Source organism: Nematostella vectensis, chromosome 5, assembly GCF_932526225.1.
Source record: "Nematostella vectensis chromosome 5, jaNemVect1.1, whole genome shotgun sequence".
NCBI lineage: Eukaryota > Metazoa > Cnidaria > Anthozoa > Actiniaria > Edwardsiidae > Nematostella > Nematostella vectensis.
In genome coordinates this window covers 9,208,454-9,232,844 of record NC_064038.1, presented here as the reverse complement: position 1 = coordinate 9,232,844, position 24,391 = coordinate 9,208,454, and the positions used below count along the sequence as shown (strand labels likewise).

The window sequence follows — 24,391 nt, the reverse complement described above, 5'->3', positions numbered from 1 at the left end:
AGTTGTGGGGGGGAAGGGGGTCATTACCCATGTGGTGGTTCTAGAGTTGTGGGGTGGGGAGGAAGGGGGTTATTACCCATGTGGTGGTTCTAGAGTTGTGGGGAGGGGGTGGGGAGGAAGGGGGTTATTACCCATGTGGTGGTTCTAGAGTTGTGGGGTGGGGGGAAGGGGGGTCATTACCCATGTGGTGGTTCTAGAGTTGTGGGGTGGGGGGGGGGAGGGGGTCATTACCCATGTGGTGGTTCTAGAGTTGTGCTGTGGGGTGGGGGGGGAGGGGGTCATTACCCATGTAGTGGTTCTGGAGTTGTGGGGGGGGAAGGGGGTCATTACCCATGTGGTGGTTCTAGAGTTGTGGGGTGGGGAGGAAGGGGGTTATTACCCATGTGGTGGTTCTAGAGTTGTGGGGAGGGGGTGGGGAGGGAGGGGGTTATTACCCATGTGGTGGTTCTAGAGTTGTGGGGTGGGGGGAAGGGGGTTATTACCCATGTGGTGGTTCTAGAGTTGTGGGGTGGGGGGAGGGGGGTCATTACCCATGTGGTGGTTCTAGAGTTGTGGGGTGGGGGGGTAGTCATTACCCATGTGGTGGTTCTAGAGTTGTGGGGGGGGGGGGGAGGGGGTCATTACCCATGTGGTGGTTCTAGAGTTGTGTGGTGGGGGGGGGGGTAGGGGGTCATTACCCATGGGGTGGTTCTAGAGTTGTGGGGTGGGGGGGAAGGGGGGTCATTACCCATGTGGTGGTTCTAGAGTTGTGGGGTGGGGGGGGAGGGGGTCATTACCCATGTGGTGGTTCTAGAGTTGTGGGGAGGGGGTGGGGAGGAAGGGGGGTTATTACCCATGTGGTGGTTCTAGAGTTGTGGTGTGGGGTGGGGGGAAGGGGGGTCATTACCCATGTGGTGGTTCTAGAGTTGTGGGGGTGGGGGGGAGGGGGGTCATACCCATGTGGTGGTTCTAGAGTTGTGGTGTGGGGTGGGGGGAAGGGGGGGTCATTACCCATGTGGTGGTTCTAGAGTTGTGGGGTGGGGGGAGGGGGGGTCATTACCCATGTGGTGGTTCTAGAGTTGTGGTGTGGGGTGGGGGGAAGGGGGTCATTACCCATGTGGTGGGTTCTAGAGTTGTGGGGTGGGGGGGAGGGGGGTCATTACCCATGTGGTGGTTCTAGAGTTGTGGTGTGGGGGGGGGGGGGGGGGGGGGAAGGGGGTTATTACCCATGTGGTGGTTCTAGAGTTGTGCTGTGGGGTGGGGGGGAAGGGGGTCATTACCCATGTGGTGGTTCTAGAGTTGTGGGGTGGGGGGAGGGGGGTCATTACCCATGTGGTGGTTCTAGAGTTGTGGGGAGGGGGGGAGGGGGTCATTACCCATGTGGTGGTTCTAGAGTTGTGGGTAGGGGGTGGGGAGGAAGGGGGTCATTACCCATGTGGTGGTTCTAGAGTTGTGGGGTGGGGGGGGGGGAGGGGGTCATTACCCATGTAGTGGTTCTGGAGTTGTGGGGGGGGAAGGGGGTCATTACCCATGTGGTGGTTCTAGAGTTGTGGGGTGGGGAGGAAGGGGGTTATTACCCATGTGGTGGTTCTAGAGTTGTGGGGAGGGGGGTGGGGAGGAAGGGGGTTATTACCCATGTGGTGGTTCTAGAGTTGTGGGGTGGGGGGAAGGGGGTCATTACCCATGTGGTGGTTCTAGAGTTGTGGGGTGGGGGGGGGGAGGGGGTCATTACCCATGTAGTGGTTCTGGAGTTGTGGGGGGGAAGGGGGTCATTACCCATGTGGTGGTTCTAGAGTTGTGGGGTGGGGGGGGGAGGGGGTCATTACCCATGTAGTGGTTCTGGAGTTGTGGGGGGGAAGGGGGTCATTACCCATGTGGTGGTTCTAGAGTTGTGGGGAGGGGGTGGGGAGGAAGGGGGTTATTACCCATGTGGTGGTTCTAGAGTTGTGGGGTGGGGGGGAGGGGGTCATTACCCATGTGGTGGTTCTAGAGTTGTGGGGTGGGGGGGGGGGAGGGGGTCATTACCCATGTAGTGGTTCTGGAGTTGTGGGGGGGAAGGGGGTCATTACCCATGTGGTGGTTCTAGAGTTGTGGGGTGGGGGGGGGGAGGGGGTCATTACCCATGTAGTGGTTCTGGAGTTGTGGGGGGGAAGGGGGTTATTACCCATGTGGTGGTTCTAGAGTTGTGGGGAGGGGGTGGGGAGGGAGGGGGTTATTACCCATGTGGTGGTTCTAGAGTTGTGGGGTGGGGGGAAGGGGGTTATTACCCATGTGGTGGTTCTAGAGTTGTGGGGTGGGGGGAGGGGGTCATTACCCATGTGGTGGTTCTAGAGTTGTGGGGTGGGGGGGTAGTCATTACCCATGTGGTGGTTCTAGAGTTGTGGGGGGGGGGGGGGGGGGGGGAGGGGGTCATTACCCATGTGGTGGTTCTAGAGTTGTGTGGTGGGGGGGGGGGGGTAGGGGGGTCATTACCCATGGGGTGGTTCTAGAGTTGTGGGGTGGGGGGGAAGGGGGTCATTACCCATGTGGTGGTTCTAGAGTTGTGGGGTGGGGGGGAGGGGGTCATTACCCATGTGGTGGTTCTAGAGTTGTGGGGAGGGGGTGGGGAGGAAGGGGGTTATTACCCATGTGGTGGTTCTAGAGTTGTGGTGTGGGGTGGGGGGGAAGGGGGTCATTACCCATGTGGTGGTTCTAGAGTTGTGGGGTGGGGGGAGGGGGTCATACCCATGTGGTGGTTCTAGAGTTGTGGTGTGGGGTGGGGGGAAGGGGGTCATTACCCATGTGGTGGTTCTAGAGTTGTGGGGTGGGGGGAGGGGGTCATTACCCATGTGGTGGTTCTAGAGTTGTGGTGTGGGGTGGGGGGAAGGGGGTCATTACCCATGTGGTGGTTCTAGAGTTGTGGGGTGGGGGGAGGGGGTCATTACCCATGTGGTGGTTCTAGAGTTGTGGTGTGGGGGGGGGGGGGGGGGGGAAGGGGGTTATTACCCATGTGGTGGTTCTAGAGTTGTGCTGTGGGGTGGGGGGAAGGGGGGTCATTACCCATGTGGTGGTTCTAGAGTTGTGGGGTGGGGGGAGGGGGTCATTACCCATGTGGTGGTTCTAGAGTTGTGGGGAGGGGGTGGGGAGGAAGGGGGTCATTACCCATGTGGTGGTTCTAGAGTTGTGGGGTGGGGGTGGGGGGGAAGGGGGTCATTACCCATGTGGTGGTTCTAGAGTTGTGGGGTGGGGGGAGGGGGTCATTACCCATGTGGTGGTTCCAGAGTTGTGGGGTGGGGGGGGGGGGGGGGGGGAGGGGGTCATTACCCATGTAGTGGTTCTGGAGTTGTGGGGGGGAAGGGGGTCATTACCCATGTGGTGGTTCTAGAGTTGTGGGGTGGGGGTGGGGAGGAAGGGGGTTATTACCCATGTGGTGGTTCTAGAGTTGTGGGGAGGGGGTGGGGAGGAAGGGGGTTATTACCCATGTGGTGGTTCTAGAGTTGTGGGGTGGGGGGAGGGGGTCATTACCCATGTGGTGGTTCTAGAGTTGTGGGGTGGGGGGGAAGGGGGTCATTACCCATGTGGTGGTTCTAGAGTTGTGGGGAGGGGGTGGGGAGGAAGGGGGTCATTACCCATGTGGTGGTTCTAGAGTTGTGGGGTGGGGGGGGGGGGGAGGGGGTCATTACCCATGTAGTGGTTCTGGAGTTGTGGGGGGGAAGGGGGTCATTACCCATGTGGTGGTTCTAGAGTTGTGGGGTGGGGAGGAAGGGGGTTATTACCCATGTGGTGGTTCTAGAGTTGTGGGGAGGGGGTGGGGAGGAAGGGGGTTATTACCCATGTGGTGGTTCTAGAGTTGTGGGGTGGGGGGAAGGGGGTCATTACCCATGTGGTGGTTCTAGAGTTGTGGGGTGGGGGGGGGGGAGGGGGTCATTACCCATGTGGTGGTTCTAGAGTTGTGCTGTGGGGTGGGGGGGGAGGGGGTCATTACCCATGTAGTGGTTCTGGAGTTGTGGGGGGGAAGGGGGTCATTACCCATGTGGTGGTTCTAGAGTTGTGGGGTGGGGAGGAAGGGGGTTATTACCCATGTGGTGGTTCTAGAGTTGTGGGGAGGGGGTGGGGAGGAAGGGGGTTATTACCCATGTGGTGGTTCTAGAGTTTTGGGGTGGGGGGAGGGGGTCATTACCCATGTGGTGGTTCTAGAGTTGTGGGGTGGGGGGGGGGGGGGAGGGGGTCATTACCCATGTAGTGGTTCTGGAGTTGTGGGGGGGAAGGGGGTCATTACCCATGTGGTGGTTCTAGAGTTGTGGGGTGGGGGGTGGGGGGGAAGGGGGTCATTACCCATGTGGTGGTTCTAGAGTTGTGGGGTGGGGGTGGGGAGGAAGGGGGTTATTACCCATGTGGTGGTTCTAGAGTTGTGGGGAGGGGGTGGGGAGGAAGGGGGTTATTACCCATGTGGTGGTTCTAGAGTTGTGGGGAGGGGGGAGGGGGTCATTACCCATGTGGTGGTTCTAGAGTTGTGGGGTGGGGGGGGGAGGGGGTCATTACCCATGTAGTGGTTCTGGAGTTGTGGGGGGGAAGGGGGTTATTACCCATGTGGTGGTTCTAGAGTTGTGGGGAGGGGGTGGGGAGGAAGGGGGTTATTACCCATGTGGTGGTTCTAGAGTTGTGGGGTGGGGGGAAGGGGGTCATTACCCATGTGGTGGTTCTAGAGTTGTGGGGTGGGGGGGGGGGAGGGGGTCATTACCCATGTAGTGGTTCTGGAGTTGTGGGGGGGAAGGGGGTCATTACCCATGTGGTGGTTCTAGAGTTGTGGGGTGGGGGTGGGGGGGAAGGGGGTCATTACCCATGTGGTGGTTCTAGAGTTGTGGGGTGGGGGGAGGGGGTCATTACCCATGTGGTGGTTCCAGAGTTGTGGGGTGGGGGGGGGGGGGGGAGGGGGTCATTACCCATGTAGTGGTTCTGGAGTTGTGGGGGGGAAGGGGGTCATTACCCATGTGGTGGTTCTAGAGTTGTGGGGTGGGGGTGGGGGGGGAAGGGGGGTCATTACCCATGTGGTGGTTCTAGAGTTGTGGGGTGGGGGTGGGGAGGAAGGGGGTTATTACCCATGTGGTGGTTCTAGAGTTGTGGGGAGGGGGTGGGGAGGAAGGGGGTTATTACCCATGTGGTGGTTCTAGAGTTGTGGGGTGGGGGGAGGGGGTCATTACCCATGTGGTGGTTCTAGAGTTGTGGGGTGGGGGGGGAAGGGGGTCATTACCCATGTGGTGGTTCTAGAGTTGTGGGGTGGGGGGGGGGGAAGGGGGTCATTACCCATGTGGTGGTTCTAGAGTTGTGGGGTGGGGGGAGGGGGTCATTACCCATGTGGTGGTTCTAGAGTTGTGGGGTGGGGGGGGAAGGGGGTCATTACCCATGTGGTGGTTCTAGAGTTGTGGGGTGGGGGGAGGGGGGTCATTACCCATGTGGTGGTTCTAGAGTTGTGGGGTGGGGGGGAAGGGGGTCATTACCCATGTGGTGGTTCTAGAGTTGTGGGGTGGGGGGGGGGGGGAAGGGGGTCATTACCCATGTGGTGGTTCTAGAGTTGTGGGGTGGGGGGGGGGGGGGAGGGGGTCATTACCCATGTAGTGGTTCTGGAGTTGTGGGGGGGAAGGGGGTCATTACCCATGTGGTGGTTCTAGAGTTGTGGGGTGGGGGTGGGGGGGGGAAGGGGGTCATTACCCATGTGGTGGTTCTAGAGTTGTGGGGTGGGGGTGGGGAGGAAGGGGGTTATTACCCATGTGGTGGTTCTAGAGTTGTGGGGAGGGGGTGGGGAGGAAGGGGGTTATTACCCATGTGGTGGTTCTAGAGTTGTGGGGAGGGGGGAGGGGGTCATTACCCATGTGGTGGTTCTAGAGTTGTGGGGGGGGGGGGGGGGGAGGGGGTCATTACCCATGTAGTGGTTCTGGAGTTGTGGGGGGGAAGGGGGTCATTACCCATGTGGTGGTTCTAGAGTTGTGGGGTGGGGAGGAAGGGGGTTATTACCCATGTGGTGGTTCTAGAGTTGTGGGGAGGGGGTGGGGAGGAAGGGGGTTATTACCCATGTGGTGGTTCTAGAGTTGTGGGGAGGGGGTGGGGAGGAAGGGGGTCATTACCCATGTGGTGGTTCTAGAGTTGTGGGGTGGGGAGGAAGGGGGTTATTACCCATGTGGTGGTTCTAGAGTTGTGGGGAGGGGGGAGGGAGGGGGTCATTACCCATGTAGTGGTTCTGGAGTTGTGGGGGGGAAGGGGGTTATTACCCATGTGGTGGTTCTAGAGTTGTGGGGAGGGGGTGGGGAGGAAGGGGGTTATTACCCATGTGGTGGTTCTAGAGTTGTGGGGTGGGGGGAAGGGGGTCATTACCCATGTGGTGGTTCTAGAGTTGTGGGGTGGGGGGGGGGGAGGGGGTCATTACCCATGTAGTGGTTCTGGAGTTGTGGGGGGGAAGGGGGTCATTACCCATGTGGTGGTTCTAGAGTTGTGGGGTGGGGGTGGGGGGGAAGGGGGTCATTACCCATGTGGTGGTTCTAGAGTTGTGGGGTGGGGGGGAGGGGGTCATTACCCATGTGGTGGTTCCAGAGTTGTGGGGTGGGGGGGGGGGAGGGGGTCATTACCCATGTAGTGGTTCTGGAGTTGTGGGGGGGAAGGGGGTCATTACCCATGTGGTGGTTCTAGAGTTGTGGGGTGGGGGTGGGGGGGAAGGGGGTCATTACCCATGTGGTGGTTCTAGAGTTGTGGGGTGGGGGTGGGGAGGAAGGGGGTTATTACCCATGTGGTGGTTCTAGAGCTGTGGGGAGGGGGTGGGGAGGAAGGGGGTTATTACCCATGTGGTGGTTCTAGAGTTGTGGGGTGGGGGGAGGGGGTCATTACCCATGTGGTGGTTCTAGAGTTGTGGGGTGGGGGGGAAGGGGGTCATTACCCATGTGGTGGTTCTAGAGTTGTGGGGTGGGGGGGGGGGAAGGGGGTCATTACCCATGTGGTGGTTCTAGAGTTGTGGGGTGGGGGGAGGGGGTCATTACCCATGTGGTGGTTCTAGAGTTGTGGGGTGGGGGGGAAGGGGGTCATTACCCATGTGGTGGTTCTAGAGTTGTGGGGTGGGGGGAGGGGGTCATTACCCATGTGGTGGTTCTAGAGTTGTGGGGTGGGGGGGAAGGGGGTCATTACCCATGTGGTGGTTCTAGAGTTGTGGGGTGGGGGGGGGGAAGGGGGTCATTACCCATGTGGTGGTTCTAGAGTTGCGGGGTGGGGGGGGGGGGGAGGGGGTCATTACCCATGTAGTGGTTCTGGAGTTGTGGGGGGGAAGGGGGTCATTACCCATGTGGTGGTTCTAGAGTTGTGGGGTGGGGGTGGGGGGGAAGGGGGTCATTACCCATGTGGTGGTTCTAGAGTTGTGGGGTGGGGGTGGGGAGGAAGGGGGTTACTACCCATGTGGTGGTTCTAGAGTTGTGGGGAGGGGGTGGGGAGGAAGGGGGTTATTACCCATGTGGTGGTTCTAGAGTTGTGGGGAGGGGGGAGGGGGTCATTACCCATGTGGTGGTTCTAGAGTTGTGGGGGGGGGGGGGGGAGGGGGTCATTACCCATGTAGTGGTTCTGGAGTTGTGGGGGGGAAGGGGGTCATTACCCATGTGGTGGTTCTAGAGTTGTGGGGTGGGGAGGAAGGGGGTTATTACCCATGTGGTGGTTCTAGAGTTGTGGGGAGGGGGTGGGGAGGAAGGGGGTTATTACCCATGTGGTGGTTCTAGAGTTGTGGGGAGGGGGTGGGGAGGAAGGGGGTCATTACCCATGTGGTGGTTCTAGAGTTGTGGGGTGGGGAGGAAGGGGGTTATTACCCATGTGGTGGTTCTAGAGTTGTGGGGAGGGGGGAGGGGGTCATTACCCATGTGGTGGTTCTAGAGTTGTGGGGAGGGGGGAGGGGGTCATTACCCATGTGGTGGTTCTAGAGTTGTGGGGTGGGGGGGAGGAAGGGGGTTATTACCCATGTGGTGGTTCTAGAGTTGTGGGGTGGGGGGGAGGGGGTCATTACCCATGTGGTGGTTCTAGAGTTGTGGTGTGGGTGGGGAGGAAGGGGGTTATTACCCATGTGGTGGTTCTAGAGTTGTGGTGTGGGGTGGGGGGAAGGGGGTCATTACCCATGTGGTGGTTCTAGAGTTGTGGGGTGGGGGGAGGGGGTCATTACCCATGTGGTGGTTCTAGAGTTGTGGGGTGGGGGGGGGGGGGAGGGGGTCATTACCCATGTAGTGGTTCTGGAGTTGTGGGGGGGAAGGGGGTCATTACCCATGTGGTGGTTCTAGAGTTGTGTGGGGGGGGGGAAGGGGGTCATTACCCATGTGGTGGTTCTAGAGTTGTGGTGTGGGGTGGGGGGAAGGGGGTCATTACCCATGTGGTGGTTCTAGAGTTGTGGTGTGGGGTGGGGGGAAGGGGGTCATTACCCATGTGGTGGTTCTAGAGTTGTGGTCGATGAAGAAGAGCCGTCCATTGGGTGCCCTCTGCACAGCCCAGCCCGGAGGCAAGGGATCCATCAATGCATTCTGTGTTGTTTCCTACAAGCAGAAAAAGAAACAGTTATAGTGGAACCTTGATATGAGGATATGACAAGAGCTCGTTAATCAAGTATATTGCTAAATCAAGATAAATTTTCATATTTTCTGATTGGCGAGACTTTAAATTGATATAATTATATCGAGAAAATCGTTATATCAAGATTCCATTTCAACTCCTGTGTATAAAAAGAAACTAAGATATTTACAGTATAACGCGCCCTAATTTGTCTGCTTCAATGTTTTGAAAAGTAAACAAAGTAAACCAACGCAAGAAACGTAGTATCAGATCGACATGATCTTCACTAGCCAATCAGCAATGCATAGAAATGCTTGAGAGCACATCGCGATAGAATCCTAGACTACTAGCCATCTCGCCTTTGGCGGAAAACCCCAAAAGTCACAAAATTGGGTACGACAATGGCGTGAGTGCCGAAGGCGCGAGAATTCAGCTGTTTTTCTGGACTATCTCCGAGCGCTCACCTGACCTAGAAGAAAACCTGACCCCACAAGCACTTATGGCATATACTGTTATTAAATTACGGACGCGAAAGGACAGACTTGCTCGCAGCCTAGCCACACCCTCTCACCGCTGGGTCATGGGTTCAATTACCCGACAGTTATTGAAGTTAGTTAGGTTGGTTGTTGGTTTTGTTTGTTATCGCTTTTAATATGATTGATTTTCGCCCTTTTCAGGTTTCACCCCTCCCCACCCAAAAAAAAATCCTTTGCTGCGCTCCATATTCAGACCAGATAAGAGTAGGATAGTACTTTTCTAAAATTCACTTATTCATCCTATTTTTAATTCGTTCGTTCAAGCATTTACTGTCTCATGAAAAAAAAATATCTTAATTTATTGCATAATGTTACTATTCCTTTAGTAAATTAAAAGGAAATATCGTGGGAAACATACCTCTTCAGTGATTGGCTGATTTGTGATGTGGATGGGGCGAGATGTTGTCGGCGTTTGAGTCTCCTTAAAAAAAAAAAACAGACATCACCAGTTAATCTCGCATACTGATTGGTTAAGAGTGACTCTGCATGCGTGTCTGCATGCGTCTCTGTAGCGTGTCTGCATGCGTGTCTGTAGCGTGCCTGCGTGCGTGTCTGCATGTGCGTCTGCATGCGTGTTTGTATCGTGTCTGCATGTGCGTCTGCAAATGTGTCTTTAGCGTGTCCGCATGTGCGTCTACATGAGTGTCTGTAGCGTGTCCGCATGTGCGTCTACATGAGTGTCTGTAGCGTGTCCGCATGTGCGTCTGCATTAGTGTCTGTAGCGTATCTGCATGCGTGTCTGCATGTGCGTCTACATGCGTGTCTGTAGCGTGCCTGCGTGCGTGTCTGTAGCGTGCCTGCGTGCGTGACTGCATGCGTGTCTGCATGCGTGTCTGCATGTGCGTCTACATGCGTGTCTGTAGCGTGCCTGCGTGCGTGTCTGTAGCGTGCCTGCGTGCGTGACTGCATGCGTGTCTGCATGCGTGTCTGCATGTGCGTCTACATGCGTGTCTGTAGCGTGCCTGCGTGCGTGTCTGTAGCGTGCCTGCGTGCGTGACTGCATGCGTGTCTGCATGCGTGTCTGCATGTGCGTCTACATGCGTGTCTGTAGCGTGCCTGCGTGCGTGTCTGTAGCGTGCCTGCGTGCGTGTCTGCATGCGTGACTGCATGTGCGTCTGCATGCGTGACTGTAGCGTGTCTGTAGCGTGCCTGCATGTGCGTCTGTATCGTGTCTGTAGCATGTCTGCGTGCATGTCTGTAGCGTGTCTATGCGTGTCTTCATGAGATTGCACAAACATGCGTCTACTTGGTCACTTTATAAAACCAAGTTAACACATCAGTTTTCATATGTAGTACTTGTAGATTAAACTGGTGGGTGTCTTATTTTTATATTATCCTTACATTCATCGCGTATTTATGAAAAGAACACTACACACAGTAGATGCAGTACGAGAGTTGACAACAGATGACAAGGTTGTGCAGCTTGCTATATTTTCCTATTTGGAGTATTGATTTGATACCTATATCTAAAACAACATCACTACCCCAAGAGTTCGATGTTATGAGCTGTTTTTCACTCTCAACTCCAATGTTATCAAAGAGGAGTGGTTAACCGTAGCGTGTCTGCGTGCGTGTCTCCATGTGCGTCTGCATGCGTGCCTCTAGCATGTCCGCATGTGCGTCTGCACGAGTGTCTGCAGCGTGTCTGCATGCGTGTCTGTAGCGTGTCTGCATGCGTGTCTGTAGCGTGTCTGCGTGCGTGTCTGCATGCGTGTCTGCCTGTGTGTCTGCATGCGTGTCTGCCTGCGTGTCTGTGACGTGTCTGCCTGCGTATCTGCATGTGTCTGCATGCGTGTCTGCATGTGCGTCTACATGCGTGTCTGTAGAGTGTCCGCATGTGCGTCTGCATGCGTGTTTGAAGCGTGTCTGCATGTGTGTCTGTAATGTGTCTGCATGTGCGTCTGCATGCGTGTCTGCATGTTTGTTTGTAGCGTGTCTACATGCATGTCTGTAGCATGTCTGCATGTGCGTCTGCATGCGTGTTTGTATCGTGTCTACATGCGTGTCAGCATGTGCGTCTGCATGCGTGTTTGTATCGTGTCTACATGCGTGTCTGTAGCATGTCTGCATGTGCGTCTGCATGCGTGATTGTATCGTGTCTACATGCATGTATGTAGCGTGTCCGCATGTGCGTCTGCATGCGTGTTTGTATCGTGTCTACATGCATGTATGTAGCGTGTCTGCATGTGCGTCTGCATGCGTGTTTGTATCGTGTCTACATGCGTGTCTGTAGCGTGTCCGCATGTGCGTCTACATGCGTGTCTGTAGCGTGTCCGCATGTGCGTCTGCATGCGTGACTGTAGTGTGTCTGCATTAGTGTCTGTAGCGTATCTGCATGCGTGTCTGTAGCGTGACTGCATGCGTGTCTGCATGTGCGTCTACATGCGTGTCTGCATGTGCGTCTACATGAGTGACTGCATGTGCGTCTACATGAGTGTCTGCATGTGCGTATACATGCGTGTCTGTAGCGTGCCTGCATGTGCGTCTGTGTGGTGTCTGTAGCATGTCTGTATTTGCGTCTGTGTGGTGTCTGTAGCGTGTCTGCATGCGTGTCTGTAGCGTGTCTGCGTGCATGTCTGTAGCGTGTCTATGCGTGTCTTCATGAGATTGCACAAACATGCGTCTACTTGGTCACTTTATAAAACCAAGTAAACACATCAGTTTTCATATGTAGTACTTGTAGATTAAACTGGTGGGTGTCTTATTTTTATATTATCCTTACATTCATTGCGTATTTATGAAAAGAACACTACACACAGTAGATGCAGTACGGGAGTTGACAACAGATGACAAGGTTGTGCAGCTTGCTATATTTTCCTATTTGGAGTATTGATTTGATACCTATATCTAAAACAACATCACTACCCCAAGAGTTCGATGTTATGAGCTGTTTTTCACTCTCAACTCCAATGTTATCAAAGAGGAGTGGTTAACCGTAGCGTGTCTGCGTGCGTGTCTCCATGTGCGTCTGCATGCGTGCCTCTAGCATGTCCGCATGTGCGTCTGCACGAGTGTCTGCAGCGTGTCTGCATGCGTGTCTGTAGCGTGTCTGCATGCGTGTCTGTAGCGTGTCTGCGTGCGTGTCTGCATGCGTGTCTGCCTGTGTGTCTGCATGCGTGTCTGCCTGCGTGTCTGCATGCGTGTCTGTGACGTGTCTGCCTGCGTATCTGCATGTGTCTGCATGAGTATCTGCATGTGCGTCTACATGCGTGTCTGTAGCGTGTCCGCATGTGCGTCTGCATGCGTGTTTTAAGCGTGTCTGCATGCGTGTCTGTAATGTGTCTGCATGTGCGTCTGCATGCGTGTCTGCATGTTTGTTTGTAGCGTGTCTACATGCATGTCTGTAGCATGTCTGCATGTGCGTCTGCATGCGTGTTTGTATCGTGTCTACATGCGTGTCTGTAGCGTGTCTATGCATGTCTTCATGAGATTGCACAAACATGCGTCTACTTGGTCACTCTATAAAACCAAGTAAACACATCAGTTTTCATATGTAGCACTTGTAGATTAAACTGGTGGGTGTCTTATTTTTATATTATCCTAGCATCCATCGCGTATTTATGAAAAGAACACTACACACGGTAGATGCAGTACGAGAATTGACAACAGATGACAAGATTGTGCAGCTTGCTATATTTTCCTATTTGGAGTATTGATTTGATACCTATATCTAAAACAACATCACTACCCCAAGAGTTCGATGTTATGAGCTGTTTTTCACTCTCAACTCCAATGCTATCAAAGAGGAGTGGTTAACCGTAGCGTGTCTGCGTGCGTGTCTCAATGTGCATCTGCATGCGTGCATCTGTATCTGTAGCGTGTCCGCATGTGCGTCTGCACGAGTGTCTGTAGCGTGTGTGCATGCGTGTATGTAGCGTGTCTGCATGCGTGTCTGTAGCGTGTCTGCATGCGTGTTTGTAGCGTGTCTGCATGTGTGTCTGCCTGTGTGTCTGCATGCGTGTCTGCATGCGTGTCTGTAGCGTGCCAGCATGCGTATCTGCATGTGCGTCTGCATGCGTGTCTGTAGCGTGTGTGCATGCGTATCTGCATGCGCGTTTGTAGCGTGTCTGTAATGTGTCTGCATGTGTGACTGCATGCGTGTCTGTAGCGTGTCTGCATGCGTGACTGCATGCGTGTCTGTAGCGTATCTGCATGCGTGACTGTAGCGTGTCTGTGTGGTGTCTGTAGCGTGTCTGTAGCGTGTCTACATGCATGTCTGTAGCATGTCTGCATGTGCGTATGCAAATGTGTCTTTAGCGTGTCCGCATGTGCGTCTATGTTTTTCACTCTCAACTCCAATGTTATCAAAGAGGAGTGGTTAACCAACAAGCAGACGTACATACCTCAGAGATTTCCATATCTCCTGTTGATGACCTCTGACTATCATCAGCTTCGTCCACACTCAGGTGACGTCTTATCTGAAAGCTCCTCGCTCTCCCGCTTTCCTCCCGTTGAAGTTCCCTCTGGTATGTGGATTCACTGAAAATAAAAAAAAGATATTTGTAAAGCACTGCTCCGTGTATTTACATTTATTAGTGTGAGTGACACTGTCATAGAAGACATTCCCACGAGCTGGCATTTTTACATTTCTCAATACAGGTTAGTGGAGGGACGGAAACTCCGGCCCACATTTCTATGAGGGGTTCAGAGTCTGTTACACACAAGCTGACATGACCCTTGTTTGAGAGTTTAAAGCCGCATTGTCACCAGTTTACTTCCGGTCGATTACGTAACAATATCTGTTGATTTCTAACGGAAAACGCGAAAAATATTTCAAAATATTGAAAGCAGTGTGTCTATTGGAAGTTTCTTTGAGGATGTGATTGATAATTTAGAGCGGATGGCCTGTTAAATATCTCGGATTTTAATAGATTCTTTTGTCTTTTAACGGTTGAGGTTTCCGTCGGACCTTCGGAAGTGAACTGGTGACAATGCGGCTTTAAGCCTGTACTGACAAAAAGTTTTCTTAGGTTTCCTGGATCTTATAGTTCGCTAGATTTCAGAGAGCACAAAAGTTTAAGCCCTAAAAAGAGGAATCACATTCAACTTGCAATGCAAGTATGCAAGGCATTCCTATGCAGTGAATCGATAAATAAGGTCCAGGTAGTTCATAAGGCCCTGGCAGCCAGCAGAACTGCCAGCTATTTTCCACTTAGCACTGGCTACTTTAAAAAAAAAGTTGATTTAAGTTTTGAACTTAAATCAACTAATAAAATAATAAAACTAATAAACTAATAAATAATAAAACTAATAAACTAATAAAATAAAATTTCATCCAATACTTATCAATCCCAACTGCCTACTCTATAACTTAATGAGAACCACCTGAGGTCTTCCATTGATGAAGGTTGTTACCTTGACGGTCAAACACAAGTGGTGGTCCTTGTTGTGTGGTCGATAAGGAAAGGTTCTTCCATTGATGAAATCTCTTACCTTAATGGTCGGATCCCATAGGGGTGGTCAATGTCTTATGGTCAAGATAGAAGGTATTCCCATTGATGAAGGTTTTTACCTTGACGGTCGAACCCAAGTGGTGGTCCTTGTTGTGTGGTCGATATAGAAGGTTCTTCCATTAGCATCCTGTCGCTCTTCCCAGCCTTCTGGAAGTGGAGGTGGCTGCTCTGCTGAGCTTCTAGCAGAAGCTGAGGGCTCTTCTACATCAGGCAAAGACTGCAAGAGGTGAATAATGGAGTATGACACATCACTCTACTAACGGTTGACACTCTGGACCAAGTCAACTGGCCCTTTACCAGAGGTGAACTACTGTAACAGGCAGGATTTACTTTAGGGTTGTGCAGGTTTAGATATTGTGTGAAGAAGAGTAAAATCTGGTGACTTGAGAATATGAATAACCAAACGTCAAACGGCCCAGGGGTACATGCAACCCCAAGCAACGCTACTGGAAATACAACATCTTTAGTCACTAGTTACATCCTACCTGTACCAGAACTGGTGTGCCCTCAGGCGTGGGAGCAGATGGCTGGACTCTCGACGCTATGTCTATGGGCTGAGTCTGTCGAGTTGGTTGGGCTGCTTGAGAACTGGATGCTGTGGCTGAGGATGGTATAGCTGAAGCTGCATCTACCATCACAAAGTCCTCTATAATAAACACACACTGATGTGAGGAAAGTGCTAATATACCATTTTCAGAATGTTGCACATACGCATCCAAAATGGCAGAAGCTGGCAGGCCACACCTCATCCAAAATGCAAACAAAGGGGAATATGACTTCAAAACAGAAGCACTTTGGCAGCATTTTCTATAGCTTCATCTGTTAACTTAACTTTGAATGCCATTTTAGATCAGCTGCGGCCCACAATTCTGTGGCATTTTGGATGCATGCGCAACATTGTGAAAATGGTCTATAGTCTGACTTCTACAGCTGGTTTGGGTGTCAAGAAGTACATACATACTTCTTAGGCTCCACCAGCTTGTAGCCTTGAGATGGTATTAGGAACGATCTCCCCAAGGTACCGTCGCCCCATCATAGTGGAGTACGATCGCCCACTCAGATGGAACCATGTAATACATAACTACTGTGGACGAGAATATTTGCTTCTGCATGAATTTCTTGCTTTAAAAGACATTCTCTGAGTTGGGCGATCATACTCAACTAATATGGGGCAACAGTACTTTGCGGCGATCGTTACGCAAATTCCTTGAGATTCATCATAAGTGATACAAGTCAAAGAGAAGGAGGGGAGGTTGATGCAAAGCAACTCAAGTTGAAGAAAGGTGAGGTAATGTAATTTCATCCTCATGTCATACCCCTTTTTAATGCAATTGTGTCATTTTATCCAACATATAATTTTGCAACAAACTGGTCCCCCGATAACTAACCATGTGATTAATCAATTATACTGCTATACTGCCAATTAGTTTCATTACTACTTGCCTCCAGTGGTTGTTTGTTGAGGTGGCTCTTCTGGCAGAAACGACAACCGCAGCCTTAGATGGCCCTTGACTCGTGATCTCTCACTAAAAAATACACCAGCAAGGATCCTTAAATGGTTTCGGAATTTGAACTTTTGCCTTGAATACATTGTGGGAAAGAAAAACCTTTGGCTAAAGAAAGGATGCAGAGAAAAATGAGGAGTGGACTGGTTTGAGGTTTCTTTTTTCATAACTTACTTAACTTCACAGTTATCACAACAGGGTTCAAAATATATTTTTTAAATCTTCTAGATTTTGACGGCTTTGTGGATTTTGGTGGAGAAAAAAGCCTGCATACTAAAAATATATGAGAAGGGGTTTCAATAAAAAAAAGAGCCAGCAAAGACCAGAAAACAGCTGGCTATCGCCGGCAGACGGCCGCTTTTTTGAACCCTGCACAAACCCATAGCCTTGACACTTTTTCTTAGCTCAGTACAGTAGCTATATAAAATTATTCATAAATAGAATATTTAGACTGTACCTCCTCTTTCTAAGCCTGTAGTCTTTATCAAGTATTCTCACATTCCGTCTCTCAGTCTATGAACACACATCACATGTACCATCAGAAAATGAGGGGGATTACCTGAATCATCAGCAAATGAGGAGCAAGGGGTTCCACCAAACATTAAATAGGGGGGATAAGCCAATCAGCAAAGAGATTGGATCATCAACATTTGAGGATCAGCAAATGAAAGAGGGAGGGTAGTGGTGTTAGACCATATTCAAATAGGGGGTGGTGGTGTTAGACCATATTCAAATAGGGGGTGGTGGTGTTAGACCATATTCAAATAGGGGGTAGTGGTGTTAGACCATATTCAAATAGGGGGTGGTGGTGTTAGACCATAAGCAAAAAAGGAAGGGCGTTGGGCACAGAGGTTGTTTGGTAAGTTGATTTAGAGATGACAAACAACGAAACTCCCCTCTGATTTGGTCGAATTTAGCCTTGTTTTGCGACGCGCTCTCTGTGTTTATACGTAGATACCCAGTCAAGTTTATACTATGAGGCATGAGGCAGGAGGAGCATATCATCAACACAAGGGGGAGGGCTTGTAAATATGGAAGGCGCAAAATTAGACCACAGGGGAGGGGTAATTGTTGTTACATCACTGCAAGATAACTACTTACTGGGTAGCTTCCAAGTGATGGAATCTCAACTTCACCAAGAAAATCATCTCTTGTCTGAAAAGAAAAAAAATTGTTATGCACATAAATAAGTGAGCACATACTGTTAACTGCATGTCATCGTCATCACCTTTATTTTGCTCATAATTCTGTTTCTTTACATAGGTATATACTAAAGGATAGAGATCTATAATTTGTTACAAGTAAAATAAATGAGAACAAGTTCGAGCAGGGAAGCTAAATAAACTAGTCAGTTATCGAGTTTGCTTCCCTTATCCATAAAAAGTTAGTTTTGAGCAGAAAAAAGAGAGAGAAAAAAAAATAATAAATTACTGCCCCCCCCCCCCTCAACCAATCCCCACCCACCCTAGGAAGGAAGCTAATCTTATTATCAAGTTACTATGGAAATTATTAGAGAAAAAAAATGATATTTACAAAGTTTATAGGCTAGATTGACATTGCACAGACAGTAGATGATGTTTGGCAAGTTTTGGAAAAGAAAAGGTGCCTGAGTCCTTGAGAGAAAATGGAAGATCTCTCCAAATATCAGAACCGACAAAAGAAATTGATTGCTTACCTATATTTGTTCGTATTTTGGGTTTGTATAGATTTTGATTTGCTGCGTATCTAGTGTTGTAACTATGTAAGCTGCTGGCATATTGAAAAGTGTAATAAAAAATATCAGGAAGAAGACTTTTGTGCCACGAGTGTATGAATTTTAGGGCATGTAATTTGAAAACATTATCTACAGTCAGAATATCTAGTAAGTTTAGCAATGGTTTGGCACTTGCAGTGTCTTTCCCATAAGTGCGGGCAAAAAAATTAATCTGACAAAATGATTTTGTTTTGTTTGCAAACTTTTCAAGTTTGTTTTGAAAGTGCTACCCGATGCTAATATGCATGTCAGCATCTAAGATATATACTTACTAGCCTATTCTCGTCAAATACTTCAAAAAGCAGTCTGTTATCAATAGGATTCACCTGCGACAGAAAAAGGCAAAATAAGACATGTTAGCAATAAACAACAAAGTCAATATTCAATTATCAAGTGTTAATGTGCAATACCAGTACCACAACAAAAAGTATGGACAAGTGTTGGGATATAATTGCATACTTCAAGGCTTTAGACAATCTCCAACAATATATAACTACGGTGAGCAGCTCACTTCCCAAAAACGTGTACCACTATAATTTGCATGATTTTACATTTACAAAGTTTTAGGGTATAGCTTTGGATATAGTTTTAAAATTAAATCAATATTATTTACACCAATGTGATATAAATTTTGCAATGTTTTCGAAAAGTCATACAGGCATGTAAGTCGAAATTGACATGGAAAGTAATTCAGAAAACCAGCGTCTTCAGAGAATTCAAAACCAATTTAACAGCTTCCAATAAAGATGTTCAATGGTACAACAGATATCATTACTAATTGCTGTAGACTAAAAAATATCCTGCTACTAGATTTTTTATGCCCATTGATGAAAATTATTCTATTCTGTTGATTCTTTAGGATCTTACACTGAAATCTTATAAATAGGGCCCCTGTATTGAAATAAAAAAAAGATTTTTTTTGTACATAAATGAGCAGATTTTAGTTTATTATGATTATTTTAGGATAACTACATCAGTAATTTATCAGGTCATGGAAACTTACCCTAAAGAGAAATTCCTCATTCCATTTTGGTGTCAATGTCTGAAAAGGTAAGAGATACAGAACAGATGCAGATGGTATTTTTAAAGATAACGAAATGGATAAGAATAAGGTTATGAAATCGAAACGATAACCATATATTTTTGTAATGAAAACTGACAATGTGTGAATAGGAGTTAAGCCCAATGTGTAAAATCAAATAATAACCATGAAATAAAGAATGACAAGTAAATAATAAATTGAGCTCAACTAAACACAAGCAGTGCAAAAAAAAAAAGAAACAAAAGGTTTGTTCTCAGTAGGAAGTAAGTGCAAGCGCAATGCAAAAGATTTTCTGATTCTCACTGGAACTGAAGCACAAGAGAATGCAACCTGCTTGATTTTCTTTTACTTGCACTTGTATTTGATTGATTCTAACTTGTGTTGTGCTTGCGTATGTGATTTCTCTTGTGCTTGCATTCAACCAACCTTAATACTTCCTTAAACATCACATGGGTTTAGTTTTAAGAAAACCAAAAGGAGACATTTACCCAGCTCCATAGTAAAAGAAGTGAACAAGTTGACAGGCTTTTTTTATTCTATTTGAAATCAAAAAGTGAATAATCTCACCTTCTTTATGGTTTCCGTGGTAATAGAATCAATCTCTCCTGCAGTCCGATCTCCTCTAAACAGTCTTATTTTACAATAAGGATCACTAAAATTCAAAATTAAACATTATAAGTTTATGAGATTTTCTATTTTCTATGTCGAGGTTTGTGTTATGCATGGACATGGATCTGAATACTTAAATAATTTAAAGCCAGAAATGGGAAATGCAAGAAAACTACTAAGAAAAAAAAGAGAAGATTTGCCAAAGAAAGACTAAGCTGTGATACCCTGCTCACACTCAAACGTATACTAACAACTGACACTCCTACAAACTTTTTACACAAAATAATAGTCAAATTTTAATATGGTCTCAAAAATTGAAATATTCAAAACTGTGGGACCAGGACCAGTTAGTTATTGAGGATTCCAAATCAAAAAGGATATATTTCTCAGCAGATATATGGAACCTTGACAAGGGAAGGGGCCTGTAGCATGGAATTCACAAAATTTGTATGTATTTGTAGGTACTGTATGTAGCCAATAAGCTTAAATGTAAATAAAGGTACAATATCAAACATAACAGTGACATATTACAGACATACAAGAATAGTATTAACATCTGTTATGTAATTCAACACTTCCCCGGTGCATTGTTTTAATAGGATGACAATTATTATCGTATGGTAATAAAACTGTCAGGCTAATAAAACAGCAATCATACATCGGAAAACTCTGCTAATTTCAACTCAACTAAGCCGAGTTGACAATATCATCGAGATGGTAACTCAACAACGCGTCATGGAAAGGTCAAAACAAAATAGTACGGAAATGATGATAACAGAGATGGCAGATTCCTTCAAAAACCACAACTATGAAAAATTAAAAAAGGAAGGATGCATTTTGAAATCTACATAGAGATCAATTAATCGAAATCGAGGTATAGGTCTATTTCAATACCCTCTATTAGAACTTTAGAGGAAAAAAAGTTTTGATTTTGGTGTTTGAAGTCCAAGCTGTTCTATTTTTGGTTGTGACGGAGTTCGATCTTATACGTAGAACAAAACAAGTCTTCAAATTGCACAATATGGCAGCTCACTTCAAGGCAAAAGCATTAAAAAATCACCACATTAAATCCTTGAAAATCCCACGCACAGCTTAACACGTCCACTTTTAACATAATAATACCTACCTAAGACCGAAAATATCCTTCTTCGCCAGATCAATGCCTGCTACAACTTTTACACGAAGAATCTTCAGGCCGGGATCTCTGCTTGCAGATTGCGACCTATTTTGTAATTCCTAAACAAATGCGCAAATATCTTAGAGGCTTTAAATATCTACCTGTATTGTCTAGGTAATGAATTACCTGTGGTGAGCGAAGGCCGTAAATTTTCGGCGAAGCCATAGGCATTTTCAGAGCAGATCTTTAGACGAGTTCAATTAGGATATGGCCGCCATTTTACTACTACACGAACCCGCCTCTAAACACTCTCCCCAGGCCCTTGAGCGAGTCACTAGATTTACTATGACACTTTAAAATCTAATATTATGCATTTATCATTACCTTGGGCAACAATAAATGCATGCAAATAGTTTTTCCTGTAATAATTCCAGATTCTCTTTCTTTTGAAAAATATCATAAGAATCCAAGATGGCGGACCCAAGATGGCTGAAATTCTTACAAAAATCGATTATCAACGTTTTTAGGGCCTTTTTCTATTGAAAAGCCGTCAAAAGGTTGATTTTGATACATTTGAATGATGCAAAATGATTTCAACCCGATATCTGATAATTTAGGCAATATTTGAAAGAATAGTTAGACATCGTATTTATGACGTCATAATTGATTCGACCACACCCAAAAAAGGGCGTGACGATTCTTTGCATGCTGGTGCTCATTGTCTGTAAGTTTGATGGTCATAGCCTAAGCAGTTCATGAAATACGGAGAGGGGCCCTTTCAGCCCCAACCCACCCCCCCCCCCCCCCCCCCCATTCATAGACAGCTCAAAAAAACCTAGTCTGAATAGGGATAATATTTGCAAAGAGCCGTTTTTAACTCAGGGGGACTTCTGTGCCATTCGATCGTCGGATGGTTGGATCGATCATCAGTAAACGTTTATTTCCTATATGTATTGGTTGCACTGTAGCCGGAGTATCAGGCAATGTTTTCTAAAAGTGAAAAGAAAGAAGGCCCCGGCACTGTGGCATTGTGGGAAGAAGGAGCAGGAATTTTTTAAAGAGGGTAAACTTAAAAATTAATGCTTAAATCTTGTTTTTTTATTACAAATCCTTGATATTTATTCAAGACACTTCAAGATTGCAAGGTTCCCCTCCAAACTGGATAGCTTTAACAGCCAGCATATTCTGGATAATATTTTGGCAGGGCTAGTTAGGGATTAGGCACCTCCCTCGCAACTCGCGCATCTTTTGTTTGCCATGAATGAATTTCGTTATGACTGTAAGTTTGAGCCATGACAAATATTTCTAATTGTGGATAAATACATTTTAAAATTAATTGGGGCTGGCTTCCAGGTAATTGATTTGATTGACAGAATAGCCGGGCCGGATAGTCCGGATAATGGGTATAAGCCCCCACCCCCCCCCCCCCCCCCCCCTCCCACTACAACACTCGACTACAAAAACTACAACGCTACACTCGACGAATGAAAGGCAAAGTATATATCATTTTTTTTATTCAAGTCAAGAACTTAAAAAAATATTGTAATCAGGAAAATGAATATTTCTATTCTATACTCTAGTATGGAGATAGAAGGCCTTTTCTAGCTCCATGATTCTAATCAATAACGATATTTTTTATTAATCTTTAAAATTTAAAATTTTCTTTGAAAAGAAATCAAATCTTTATCTGGGTTGCTAGCGTCACCAAGATTAGAAAAGTAATACATATCTTTGTTAACCCAGCGTTTTTCTACAACTCTTTGCGTTGCGTAAGGTTACCTAAGACCCATTCCCAGGCCCCTCTATACTGAACAGCCAGCTCGTTGTTATTCAGTTTTGTGGTCTTCTGACATTAGAATGGAAATTAGCTAAAAATGACAGCAAGACTTAGTCTTATGCGATCTGCATACGACATATCTTAGCCCTGAATTACACGCTTCAACTTTTATAGTCGACGCCTTGGGTTGTAGAAGTGTCGCATACAACTAAATATTTCTGTCTAAATCAGAATTAACATTCCTCTAGACGTTCTCTTGTGATGGGGGAAGGGAGGGGGTCAGCTGTGCACCCCTCTTACAATCTTCGACTCCTCTACCACCTCAAAGCCTGGGGCATCCACGACATCCTCCACCAAGTGGGACCTCCAAACCGCGATGCGACCATCCTTGGAGCCCGGACCGGTCAGGATAAACAAGTCGCTCGTGAGGCACATAGAACGGACGCGGTCACTGTGCAGCTCCAGCTCCTAGTGGGGAAGAACATGGAGTGTGAACATTAGTATTGTCAGTGATAAGACTACCATGGCGACCGTCCTTCAAGCCCGGGCCTGTCAGGATAAAGAGGTCGCTGGTGAGGCAGAGCGAGGACGGGGTCACTATGAAGTTCTAGCTCCTAGTGGGGTAAGGGCATGGAGTATGAACATAGAATTATCGACCACAATGGCAAAAAAATCAGGGGCGGATCTAGCTTTTCGCTAAGGGGGGGGGGGGGTTAGCTCTGTGACAAAGGGGGGGGGGTATTCTTTTGTGTTGTATATGGCTTTCTGGTTGTCCAAAGGGGGGGGGGGGTAGCCCCCCTAAAACCTCCCCCTAGATTCGCTACTGAATATTTAACATGCCATCAATGTCACTCTCATCATCATCACTACCATAACCAGTATCCATTATCACATCCTAGTAATCTTTTTTATCGTCATCAACAAATCATTGTTATATTCATCATCGCCAGTAACTCAGTATTGATACAACAGTCGTAATCATAATTACGAATAGTCGTAGTCATAATAATGAAATAACGCTTTTTACATCTTTGCCACATCTATCATAGTAATCATATCACCACCGTAATTAATCAATTATACATCATAGGCATTTCGTACCCGCTCGCTTCTACATGTCTCTGCATCGATGACATAAAGGCTGCCATTTCTCCCCCCAGCCCACACCTGAAAAAAAGATAAAAAACAGTCCATTTTCAGTAGCAGAAAACAATCTTGAATGATAGAGAAGTATATTGTGATGCGATCTCGACGTTTGGACTAAGTAAGCAGTGGGAGAGGGGAGCAAAGGGAGAGGGGGAATGGAGTTGCGGCCGTTCCACCAAAAATTACCATTGTTTCAATAAATTAAATAATAACTTGTGTCACGATTGTCAATTTTTTTAAAATAGGCCAATTCAAAAGGGTGAACTCGAGGATATGTGTGTCGTAGAACAGAGACGTAGCAGGCTACGTAAGATTGGGGGTGTACAATACAGAAACAGTAAGAAAATGTTGTAGGGGGGGGGGGAGGCACAGCTACTGCTGGTCATTTCCTTATACTTTTTTAAGATATTGGGGGGGGGGGGGAGGGGAAGGAATTCCTTCAGTGCCCCACCCCCTGCTACGGCCCTGCAGTCTGAGTACTTCATTGTTATCATCACCGCTGATTTGAAGAGAACAACGGCGCGATAACTATAGCAACCCGATGCGTCCGCTGACCTTTCCCTCCAGATGTATCATCTGAGTGAAGCCTTTACAAGGAATCTCCACCATCTCATACTCGTGAGTCGCAATGTCCCAAATCGCCACCAGGCCCTTACGATCAATCGCTGTCCAGACCTACAACGACAGGTAAGATGAGTTTAACTGCCGCCATTTTGTCATCTTAGTAAATATTACGTGCGAGAAAGCATATATTTCCCCGTTTTTTTCGATATTTCTTATTTAATTTGGTAATTGAAGTATAATTTTTTTTAGACGGTTATTGCGAGATTTCATCACATAATTTGTCATCCAATACAGTGGATGAAAACAATAACAAAGAAATGGCTGGAAAAGGCTAACTGGCTAAGGTGAGGCAATATAATTGAATAGAAT

The 24,391-nt window shown here is 47.9% G+C and overlaps 2 protein-coding genes across 3 annotated transcripts in view; both read right to left on the bottom strand.

The window, feature by feature from the left end:
- LOC5518172 (E3 ubiquitin-protein ligase NEDD4) overlaps window positions 1-20,869 on the bottom strand; it is a 49,621-nt gene extending 28,752 nt beyond the window's left edge. The window contains exons 1-13 of the mRNA XM_032362711.2: window positions 20,722-20,869; window positions 20,545-20,654; window positions 19,377-19,461; window positions 18,771-18,809; window positions 18,040-18,093; window positions 17,116-17,169; window positions 16,472-16,527; window positions 15,953-16,035; window positions 14,995-15,155; window positions 14,569-14,726; window positions 13,400-13,535; window positions 9,415-9,477; window positions 8,394-8,504 (exon numbers count right to left, since the gene is read on the bottom strand). Of these exons, the coding sequence (XP_032218602.2) occupies window positions 8,394-8,504; window positions 9,415-9,477; window positions 13,400-13,535; window positions 14,569-14,726; window positions 14,995-15,155; window positions 15,953-16,035; window positions 16,472-16,527; window positions 17,116-17,169; window positions 18,040-18,093; window positions 18,771-18,809; window positions 19,377-19,461; window positions 20,545-20,654; window positions 20,722-20,766 (1,155 nt within the window). The 5' untranslated portion in view covers window positions 20,767-20,869. The remainder of the gene's footprint in view (window positions 1-8,393; window positions 8,505-9,414; window positions 9,478-13,399; window positions 13,536-14,568; window positions 14,727-14,994; window positions 15,156-15,952; window positions 16,036-16,471; window positions 16,528-17,115; window positions 17,170-18,039; window positions 18,094-18,770; window positions 18,810-19,376; window positions 19,462-20,544; window positions 20,655-20,721) is intronic.
- Window positions 20,870-22,032: 1,163 nt separating this feature from the next.
- Window positions 22,033-24,391, bottom strand: part of LOC5518171 (DENN domain-containing protein 3) — a 40,521-nt gene continuing 38,162 nt past the window's right edge. For both annotated transcript variants that reach the window (XM_048727781.1, XM_048727782.1), the window contains exons 45-47: window positions 24,014-24,133; window positions 23,414-23,479; window positions 22,033-22,780 (exon numbers count right to left, since the gene is read on the bottom strand). In XM_048727781.1, the coding sequence (XP_048583738.1) occupies window positions 22,592-22,780; window positions 23,414-23,479; window positions 24,014-24,133 (375 nt within the window). In that variant the 3' untranslated portion in view covers window positions 22,033-22,591. The remainder of the gene's footprint in view (window positions 22,781-23,413; window positions 23,480-24,013; window positions 24,134-24,391) is intronic.